Source organism: Plectropomus leopardus, chromosome 12 (assembly GCF_026936395.1).
Source record: "Plectropomus leopardus strain MGB_pleo_1.0 chromosome 12, ASM2693639v1, whole genome shotgun sequence".
NCBI lineage: Eukaryota > Metazoa > Chordata > Actinopteri > Perciformes > Serranidae > Plectropomus > Plectropomus leopardus.
In genome coordinates, this window is record NC_142187.1 from 14538100 (window position 1) to 14549743 (window position 11644).

At 42.4% G+C, this 11644-nt stretch overlaps 1 protein-coding gene across 1 annotated transcript; it reads left to right on the forward strand.

The window, feature by feature from the left end:
• Positions 1-4151: 4151 nt before the first annotated feature.
• LOC121951648 (lactosylceramide 1,3-N-acetyl-beta-D-glucosaminyltransferase A) lies at positions 4152-10852 on the forward strand. Its single transcript, XM_088085662.1, has 2 exons — positions 4152-4466; positions 8679-10852. The coding sequence occupies exon 2, from the start codon at positions 8975-8977 to the stop codon at positions 10136-10138; it is 1164 nt and encodes a 387-aa protein (XP_087941788.1). The 5' UTR covers positions 4152-4466; positions 8679-8974; the 3' UTR covers positions 10139-10852.
• Positions 10853-11644: the final 792 nt, after the last annotated feature.

Consider the following 11644-nt stretch of genomic DNA (forward strand, 5'->3'; position numbering starts at 1 on the left):
ACGGACCAGGTGGTAAGCGTTGCGAAGGTCTAGCTTGGTAAAGATGGTTGCCCCTTGTAACAGTTCAAACGCTGATGCTATGAGGGGGAGGGGGTAACGATTCTTGACGGTGATGTCGTTCAACCCCCTATAGTCAATGCAGGGCCGTAGAGAACCATCTTTTTTCCCCACAAAGAAGAAGCCGGCCCCGGCAGGAGACGAGGATGGCCGGATTATACCGCTAGCCAAAGAGTCTTTTATGTAGGTGTCCATGGCCTCTCTCTCAGGTGCAGATAGAGAGTAGAGACAGCCTTTAGGAGGGGCAGCTCCGGGAAGGAGATCAATGGCGCAGTCATAGGAACGGTGGGGAGGCAGAGAGGTGGCCCTGGACTTGTTAAACACCTCCCTGTAGTCGTGGTACTCCGTGGGTACCCCGGAGAGATCTGGGGTGGCACAGGAATGGGCGAGCGATATGGGTGTTGGAGTCAGCTGGGTCCATGTTTGGCCAGATTGTACTGAAACGGGTGTGTTTAGAACCCAGATGCAGTACGCCAAAACTCAGCGATAGTTGGTAATGACTTTTATTTAAACCAACACAAACGAAGAACAGCCCACAGATATTCAGTTCGTTCTTCAGGCAGTGAGCCCAAATAATGTCTCTGGGAATCCCACGAAGAGAAAACACGAAGCTCGAACCTACTGTGGCTGGAGAGCAGGAAACCCCGTAGCTCGACGAGCCGACAACACGTGTGGGAACGTTGTCGGGGATTGCGCTGAAGACTGGTCGGGGACAGGCAGGAGATCCGTAACCGGGAAAACAGTCCGAAGAAACAGCGGTACCGTCGAGGAGCAGACAGGAGGATCGTCGAGGTCGAGCGGTGAGGTCTTTGCCAGTGGAGCCATCAGATTTCCAGAACGCTGAATCAGAGCACGTGGTCGGGGACAGAAGGCAGGTAGGTACACGGAGAGGCAGGCGAAGAGAGCTGGTCGGGAACAGGCTGGGTCGGCACCGGGAAATCAGGCAGGTAAACGCTGGAGAGTCGTGCATAATAGCAGAGGAACAATCTGGCAGTGAGTGAACGTGTTGGAGTGTCTTAAATACTGGACTGATTGGTGATGAGCTGCAGCTGTGGGCGTGGCTGGCAGGTAGAGCAGGTCAGTGAGGTGAGTGGAAAAATACTGGCAGTGAAGGGGAGGAGGAGAATGCAGGAACCATGACACATAGACCAGGTTCATTGCTCCCTGATTTACATATCATTTCTTTTTTGGAGCAGGAGCAGTGCATGTCTTTTGTTGTCTAACTGTTGCAGCCATCAAGGAAACAGTCTGGGGAAAAACAAAGAGGGAATTTCAAAATGACTAACTTTGGTATATACGCAGATGAGCTGAGTCACTGACCTCTAATGAACTTTAGATCACATTTTTACACAGAAGGCTGTGTGTGATTTTGTCTCATCTCTTACTTTACATCAAAGTTGCACAAGGAAGGGATCATTTCACAGCCAGTATGGAGAGGGTGAATCATAACAGCAACCAATTAGCCTTTCCACATACATCATGTTACTATTGTATTGAGATAGAAAATAAATAAATCCAGAACCATCTTTATTTGTGCAAGAAAGACAATTATGATCAGCAACTTAGGCAAGCGTGAGTGTGTGCCAAAGTGTGCACAAGCTTCACATACCTCTCCTTTTACACATTCTTTGAAAAATCCCATGATGCATTAGTCATGCACTTAGCAGGACCTGACTGAGTTGTGTTCTCCTACATCTGTGACCTCCTGATAAGCATTTCCACTAATCAGGTCATTCAGTGTATTTTTAGATATCTAATGTACCAGTCGGTTGTCAAACTCTCAGATGAAATTCAGCTGCACTGCATGAGGTTTGACTGTTTACAGACTGTTTATTTCCATTCAGGGTGGACAGAAATAAACAAAGAGTAAACAGACCACCACCAACATATTTTGATGCACTTCTGTGTGTGTACATATATACGCTGACCTATCTGTAGCCACATAAGGGCATGCAAATGCCTTAACAAGGATGACTCGGCCATGTTATGGTCAAAATAAGAGTACGGGTAAATGTCGGTCTGTATAAACCCAGAAACATCACACAGTGAATCAGATTAAAAGCGTTAACCACAAACCACTAAGAACCACTACAAGATATATGGGAGTAATGTCATCTAGAGCAGAAAATAAGCTCATGTTACCTCTGTGTGTGTTAAAGTCTCATGTGAACGTCTGTGTGTGATGCGTATCATAGTAACCAGCGAATCACCGCCGCCCTACACTGACCTCATACGGCCGTTACCACTGATACTGGAACAGCTTAATAGCAGAAAATTAGCGGCCAAGCAGCAAACTCCAAGGTTGATGAAGCCAGTGCAGAGAATCAAAATCAAACACTCGCTTGAGGCTGGCTCCAAAAAAAACCCCAAACCCCCATCTCAAATTGCCCATAAAATCCAAGATGGTGATGACCAATATGACAAAGTCGAGGCTTCAAAACAGCAATTCACAAACTGATAGGTGTTGTCATGGTACATACATTATTAATACAGTCTGCAGTAGCACACACCCTCCGGTTCCCTCGAAGTTAACCCCATAAGCTCTGTCAGCACTGTTGCTGTTGTTAGCACTGTTTATTGACTTAGCACTGTTAGCTGCCAGCTGTCAACTCCATGTTGAGAACTTTTTTGCAGACAGTCCCGCCCCAGACTCTGAATCATAGATCTGAATGACAGCTACTTCAAGTAACAGTTGTGAATTAACAAAATCAGTTATCACAATAAATTACAACGCTTTGTTTTACAATTCCCAAAACAGTCTGAAATGTCCTGGAAAATAACTAATACCCAAAGTCTCGCAGAGGTTTCTGGAAACAAATTTTCCATGTGGTACTAATTATTATTGTTAATATCATTCTTTTTTTACGATTATTTTTCGGGTGTTTTGCCTTTATTTGAAAGGGAAGTATGTAAGCGTGAAAGGGGGAGAGAGAGGGGATGACATGTAGGAAAGGGTCGCAAGCTGAAAGTGAACACAGGGCCACTGCAGCAACGACATAAACTTTGCACTTGGGGTGCTGTTTGGTAGTAGTTATTTTGAAAATGGGGTTAGTTATCAAGTGGTACACTTCTGATTACACTCATTGGGATGGCTGTGGCTCAGGTGGTAGTGTGGGTTGTCTTTGGCGGTTTGATCCCAGCTGACATAATGTGTGTGTGTGTGTCTTGCCTAAAATGCCTAAAATTAATACAGCTAATTTTTGGGTTTTTTTTTTACAGGAACTTTCATTTTCAGTTATTTTCCAGGAACCAACATTTCTGGCTACACCCATCTGTACTTTTATTTCATCTTCAAACAGAGCATGAGAGCTGTAAGGTAATCATGAATATGCTGTTAAAAATTTAAAGGAACAGTACATATTTTTCCTCTAACCTGTAGATGCATGCAGTTGGCGGGTGTAATTGGTGTAGTTAGGTAGAAAAAAAATATTTCCTACATTAAACTGCTCACAACAAGATTATCTTTAGTAACCGGGTCATGATTTCTGGAAAGAGACATTTTTGGCATTTTAGCACCACAAGATAAGTGCCATTTAGTTCCATTGTACTGAAGAGAAGTCAGACATCGCTACGGTCGATGTCTCCAACACTCTGCAACTCACACCAAAACAATCTAGATTAATAAATAGCACCACAGGTAAGAGGAAAAATATGTGTTTTTTGTTTATGGTCATACTGTACAGGTACATGCCATGTACTGGTACATATATGAACCAGTTAACTGTTGAATCTCCTTACCCTCTCTTTGGTGTGTTATACAACAGTCTAGAGATGAATAAGCAAATTTGCACATTTCCATTTTCTGACAGCTTCACAGGCTCCATCTCCAAACAACAAAAACAAATGGATGATTCTATGAATAACCTGATAAACAAAAAAGACCCTTGTTTGTTGTTTGGTTTAGAGATTCGAAAGAATTTCACATGAACAGGGATATTGCAAGGAGCACATTTTGTTCAGAATAATTACAGTCAGATATTCATTCCACCTTTTGGGTGTCACCAAAGCAGAGCACAGAGGGCAGGCCTTCTCTCATCTTTTCCTCCCTCCCTCTCTCTCTCTCTCTACACCCACCTACACAGCCTGCAGACCACCCCCACACTGACAGAGGAGAGGGAGGATGGGAGGAGATAGAGAAGAACCAAGTCAACCGGCATTAACTATTAACTTAACAGACTACAAATCCAGAGGGCAGAGGAAGGATCCCTCACAGATATTCTCACACGAGAGGGTTTAACTGTTTAACGAGGGATTGGTGTCTCCTCCTGACAGGCTGTCATCTCAAGGAAAAGTAAACTTCAAGCAGAGAGGAGGATCTGTGCAGAGGAAGACTCAGAGAGGACTGTTGATTGGATTCACACACACACACACACATATATATATGTATGTATATATATATATATTTACAGGTGAGTGATCAGTTTGATTGATGGTGTTCCTCTCTCTCCCTCCCTCCCTCTGTGTCTTTCAAATCTATTTATAAAATTTGTGACTTTTGAAATATGCAAGTGGTGTGGTTGACTTTCACGGCGCTTGTTTTAGATGCAGCTGATACAGAGGAGCTGGGATCAACACTTGTGTTTGCATTCGGTGTAGCTCAGTGTACAGTGTAGCACAGCGCTGGGAGAGCCTGAGTGGCAGCCGAACACCCTTTTGAACAGGACATGATAGTGGCAACACCTTCAGTCAATAATATAAAGAGACTACATTCTCACATGTAAACATTGTGCATTGAAGCCATTACTAAACCACAGAACTTACTATTAAATAACCATCTAAGAAAAACTATGTGAAATATTGAAAAAAAAAGGGAAAAATTCTAAGTGATAAATAGTGACACGCAGCATTTTCTGGAAGGAGTCCATAGTCATTACATAGTCACATTGTTGGCTGATGACACTCAGCACCTGTCACATGAGCCTTGACTCTTTCGACAGTTCGGTTTGCTAACTATTATGTTTTATGATTTTATTCTTGAGCAGTCATAGTCCGCACACATACATAGAGTCTGGTATATGTTTTGCAGTTTTAGGGAAGTTGGCATTTCTTCGCATGATGACACATAATCATGCAAATCATAGTGTTATGTCAGTAAAGACTGATTAAAAATGTGGTGAATATGATGTATGAAAGTAAGCAGGTAAAAAAAAGAGGTGTGCTGTGGGCCTGGAGAACTGGACATACCTCATCCTTAAAGGGCCGGCTCTCCCAAATAATATCTATGGTGTATCTAGCAATGCAGTCGTGGGATGAGTATCTCTGGATCTCCGCCACAACCTCCATAAAAAGTAGTGAATGAACTTTCTGTGCTGAAAGAGTTCAAAAAATCAAAAGACACTTATTTTTCCAGAAAAAAATGTCTCTGTCTTTAGCTATGGATGATAACAATGTCTTTGTCTCTAGCTGTGGATGATTTTTATTAGATTTACTTTCTATCGAAGATACAGCCCCCCAGAAAGTGGTTTACATGTTCTGCAAATTATTAACAGGGAGATTATTTCTAGAAAAAAGTTGTTCGTCTTAGTCTTCTTTGTCCAGCCTATTTCTCCAATAAATACTTGAGCTAAATATTACATCAAATGAGATTTTGACCATTTTCTCATTATTCTTACACTCAGCCTTTGTTTTGTCTCAGTCCATTCCTAATTTAAGATCTTAAAATGCTCTTTTTCCTCTCACTGCTCTGACCTTTATTTGAGATAACAGCAAGATCCAGAAGAAAAATTGATTGGCTTAAAATGAGCCAATTTCAGAATTATGCCTCAACTCTGTATATTGTATCTGTTCTCAGAGTTGAGAAACCTCGGAGAAGCCTATGAGCACAGCTAAAAAACTCCTGATGACTTATATGTTTGCTCGTTTTTTCTCTTACTGGGAGGTTTAGGAGAAACCAGTCAGAATATGTAATCTCCAAATAAGAAGCTTATTTATATCTGATGAGACAAAAAAAGAGACTTGTAAGCAGCAGAATTATCCTCTGGGTGGAGTAAAGGCAGAAAACGATCAAAACTTGCACATAAGAATTCAAAACTATCTGCAACCCAGGGGCATAGGTATTGTTTCAACAATGTATGAGACGCATATGAAACGGGTGATTCTGGGGTCCTCAGCCACAAAATTTTGAGTGTCAATACCTATTATTAATGCATTCTAGTTTTTATGCACTACTTTATGGTGTAAATGTCTATAATTTTGTGACTATAAAAGTTCTTTACTATATCTAGGCCTCTCTCGGTCCAAGAGAACTAAATTCGCCCACAAGCAGGTCTAAAGCTCATTAATTAAATAAAAAAAATCACACATTGTTGGTTGGTTTTACATGGTTTTACAGACTGAACTTAGTTACTCAAAAATAAAATATTTCCAAAAATGTCAAAGTATATTCCTTTAATCTGGATATATTTTCTAAGTAACATCAAATGGTTACTAGGAAGCAGTTCATAGTTTGAGCTTTTGTTAACAGTAACTTATTCTACTTACTATTATTACTATTTTCCGAAAATGTCACTATCTAGCTGGAAAGATAACAGACAAAATATCTTTTCCTGCTGACATTTACTGCTAATTACATGTTTTATTGCACATGTTCTAGATATTGAAAGACGTGCACCCCCCGTCCGGTTGTCTTGTTGCACAACATGCCCATAAATCCTCCTTCTAACTCATATGCATATGTTACATGTGTTGGTCATAGTCCAGCAGGTGTGTGCGCTTATCTCTAAACTGACCAGTAAAAGCCATCACCTTCTATCAACTTGCTGCTAAGTGTTTACAACTGAAATATGTTTTATGACAAGTAGGCTGTGAAGTCAGGCATGTGGCTCTGCCTGGAAAAGTGTACTATATAACAATGAATTGGCTTTAACAGTAATTGCCTCTGTGTGGAGGCAGGAAGCTGATGTGAAGCAGAGGTGAGGCAGAGTTTCTCATTATCAGCGCAGAGAGAAAAGAGAGCATTCTGAGCCAGTGACCCCATTAGGCACAGGCCATCCAATGATGTTTAAAAAGCTCTCGGGGTGCGGTGGGAGTCCCAGGCCCTGGGCCCATCATGATCCCCCCTCGCTTTTAGTCCAGGCCCGGGCGGAAGCAGGCTATTCTCGTCGTGCATTGTGCTGCCGAAGTATTCTGACGCTGTCCATTGTGTCCGAGTGCTTTCCATGACTCTCAGCGGTTTCAGTGGGTCTGCACCTTAAACCCCTCCATTATGGACTGGCTTGCATTGCCACATTTGCTGTGTTGGCTTTTGTATTCAGTCGACCCCTCCCTTACACCCCACCCGCCACACTACGACTCTTGCACAGAATACAAGCGGGTGTAGCCAAGTTCAGATCCAACCAGAGTAGCGGTGGTTTAGAGTGGTTTCAGTTGAGTGTCAGTGATCTGTGCATGCACTTTCTGTTTCTGTCTGACAAATTAAGTCTCTGTTTTAATTGGCATCCTCAGGTGATTAATGGCTTAAAAGGAGCAGCGTGTAGGATTTAGTGGCATCTAGTAGTGAGGATAGCCGATTGCAAACATGCCCTGTGTGCCAAGCGTGAACTCTTAGAGTTCCTTCAGTGTTTATTGTTCAGGAGGTTTCTACCATGAGCCGAATTATCCACAGAGGTCTCCTCCTCTCCAAAATAAAAGGACCAGGTGGTTAAAGATGGTAGAGACACTGAATAAAGCAGTTTCACGTTACAAATCACTGTTTTTGCAATGCTGTATGGCTTGTCACAGACAGCACTTGCTATTGTGTGCTCTTTGATAATTAAAGATCCAGATATTCAGGAGGTTTTTATCGTTAGCCTAACTATACAAATTTGTCCCTTTCTCCCCAAAACAAACAAAAAAAAAACCCCAATTATTTAAACCAGTAAATCACTGAATAAAGTAGTTTCGTGTTAAACATGAGTGTCTCTCCGAATCTGCTCACCTTTTTTCTCTGAAAATTTAAGATACAGATGTTCAGGTGGTTTTTACCTTATCCTTCATTATCCTCAGAGGTCACTTTCTCTCCTAAACAAACTGACCAGGTGATTAAAACAGGCAAAAACACTGAATAAAGCAGTTTCATGTTAAAAATCAGTGATTTTCCAATACTGTTGGAGTCATCATGGAGGGGCTTCTAACTATACTGACGGACACGAAAATGTGAACGTCCCAATCTTCAGTGTTTGGTTTGTCCATTCTGGGCTACTGTAGAAACATGGTGGACTTTGTGGTGGAGAACCGGATCCATATGTAGCTACAAATGGCTTATTTAAAGGTAATGAAAACACATCAATTCTTATTTTCAGGATATTTTGCACTAAAGAAAACATACATATATTCCATTTCTGCCAGTGGATGCCCCTAAATCCTACGAACTGTTCCTTTAAGTTGATTGCAGATTTATTTATGGCCATTAGACAGCACATCACACAAAAATCATGCTTGCAAATAATTACACAAAATAATAGTTTCTTACCACAAAGGAAGGATATTGGTTGAGCTGAAGTTGAGAAAACATGACCATACATAACATAATGAACATGCATTTTCACTTCCTCCTTTCTGGAAGTGAAGGAAGCTGAGAAACACTAAGTGTTTTAACACTGTTAAACTCTGTAACCACAGTGAGTGTGCTCTTTCTTCTTTAGGTCGACGGCTTCATGGTTGAAAGATGAATCTCAAGCTGCTGGGTGACTGTGTGAGTGATTCTGCTGTGATGGAGGACATTTTCCAACAGACCCAGTGACTCCTTCCACCGCCTATGCAACTTGCTGAATGTGGAAAGCCTAGGATGGAAGACCCATCAAGTGCTGCTCCGAGGCACTGGAACAACACTCTCAACCTCCACAACCTACACCATCTTGCGCACACCAGCACAACCAGCTGCTTCACCGCCATCACCAACCATACAGGGACCACCGCCACCGGGTGACAAGATTCCAGGATGTTTGTCAATTTCCGCAGGATACGAAAATGCCAGTGCGTGCAGCTGATGACCACCTGCCTGGTCCTGTCCGTGGTGATGGTCTGCTGGGAGCAGCTGGACAACAGTGTCGTCAGCCACGTCAAGTCCTACTCCTACCGTTACCTGGTCAACCGCTTCACCTACATCAACAAGAGCCTCACCATCCCACGAGAGCAGGCCAGAAGCTTCAGCGACTTCCGGTACCTGCTGGACCACCCAGATAAGTGTGCTGGCAAGGACGTCCTCCTCCTCCTCTTTGTCAAAACGTCCCCAGAGAACACTGAGAGGCGAAATGCCATCAGATCCACCTGGGGTAACGAGACCTACATCCAAAACACACTGGGAGTGACAGTCAAGGTTTTGTTCGCCTTAGGGGCTCCTCAGGTCAATACGGAGGAGCCCTCATGGAGCAAGAGGAGCGGGGCGGATTTTCAGAAGCAGCTCATCCACGAAGACCGCCTCCATGGCGATTTGATCCAACAAGATTTTTTAGACTCTTTCCACAACCTGACGCTGAAGCTGATCCTGCAGTTCCACTGGATGCACCGCCGCTGTGCTCACGCCCGCTTCCTCATGAGCGCTGACGACGATATCTTCATCCACATGCCCAACCTGGTGAGCTACCTGCAGGACATGAGCAGCAGAGGTGTCACAGACTTTTGGGTCGGGCGGGTGCACAGAGGGGCGCCGCCAATCCGCAGCAAAGACAGCAAATACTATGTGCCCTTTGAGATGTACCAGTGGCTGTCGTACCCTGACTACACTGCGGGGGCGGGGTATGTCGTCTCCAGGGACGTGGCAGACAAAATCTACCAAGCCACGCTGACCCTAAATGCGTCGCTTTACATAGACGATGTGTTCATGGGCATCTGCGGCAATGCGGTCGGCGTGTCGCCACAGGAGCATGTTTATTTCTCAGGTGAAGGCAAAGCGCCCTACCACCTGTGTATCTATGACCAGATGATGACCTCACATGGTCACGTGGAGGATATCTATGACTTGTGGAGGGCGGCGACTCACCCACAGGTGAAGCAGAAGACCTCTGGACTCATAGGGAGGCTGTACTGCACAGCCGTGAAAATGGCGCTCCTTTGTAAACCGTACTATTTTAACACCTACCCATGCAAAGCAGCCTTTTTGTAGTATCACGTCAAGGTTTGTGTATGTGTGAGATAGAGAGTGAGGGAGTGTGTCATACGTCATAATGACAGGAGGATCATCGCTGCGAATATTACCTCAGTCCTTTCAGTCGGACACCCATGTTAAAAGACTGGAGTGTGTGTTTCCAGAGGCAAAGAGACCAGATGATTCATGTTTGTCACTGTCAGAGATCACCAACACGTCATTGGTCATGATTTAATAACACTGGCTTTGCATTGACAGCAGAATGTGTTCAAATAGTTAACATGTTGTCCCAACTCAAACAAATGGGATTTTAATTTATAAATAATTTATTTCCCCATCTCAGCCAGTGGATTCAGAGAGTACTTCCTCCTCATCTCAGATTTTATTTCCGCTGCTGTGATGCAAATTTTGTAATATTCTAAAAACATTTTCTTCATACAGACATTGGTATTTACCCCTCTCATTACTTTAAAATGCAGAAGTAACTCATGCAGTTTAGACGGTGATGTGTCAAATCTAAAAATGTCTCTGTGTCATAAAGTGCAAAATTCCTCACAGGGACGTAGAATAGATGAGTAAATGATAAGACTTTACAGTTTATGTACTGAAAATAATGATGTTATGATGAACAAAGTGTGGGCTCTAAATTGAATATTTTCTTGTTATAAGATCTTTTTTTGTAATTACATTTGTGAAAACGTTTTTTAATTAAATAAAATTTCCAAAGTGAAAGTATAGTGTTTTTTTAATTGTTATTGTCAGTAGTTGTATTCATCTGTATGTTTGTTGGACTGGAAAAATGAGGTCAGGAAATGGACACGCTGACACCACTGAGATCACAAATTTGAACGGTTTCATTACAATTTCAAGGGCTCTGGTGCATCTCAGAAGATCACAGCTACTTTAATACTGTGGCTGCTTCTGTCAAAGTAGAGACAAGAATCAGTACTCTGACAAAATGTCAATATTTAGCTGGAGTGATGAAATGCAACCACCCACTCTGTCGTATAAGATAAAACAAATATTGCAATATCCTGCATAAACCACAGTTGTTAAACAGCTACATTACTAGCACTTACAAAACATGCCACTTATATTTTAGAACATTAAATGGCAAATGTGAGAATCCATCTATCTAATCTATCTAATTTATATATGTGTGTATATATATATATATATATATATATATATAGAGAGAGAGAGAGAGAGAGCTTTCTCTTAATTACATTTCTTATTTGCTTTCTTTTTTACTTCTTTTTTCTCTCTTTTTCTTTGTTAAAAAACAAAAAACAATTTCTAGCTAAATTTTTGGCCATTTCTTTAAAGTTGCTCATTGCCTTCTTCCCATGTTTTTTTTAAAAAGGAAAAAAGACATCAAGCCAATGTTGCTTCGGTTTAAAAAAGTGGTTTGGTCTCTAAAGGTGTGGTTACTGTATTTGAACAGGATTGAAGTGGGATGTGGTGGGGCCCAATGTGAAATCTTTTCCTGGGGCCCAAAACTCCCGGCGGCGCTCCCGCCAACGG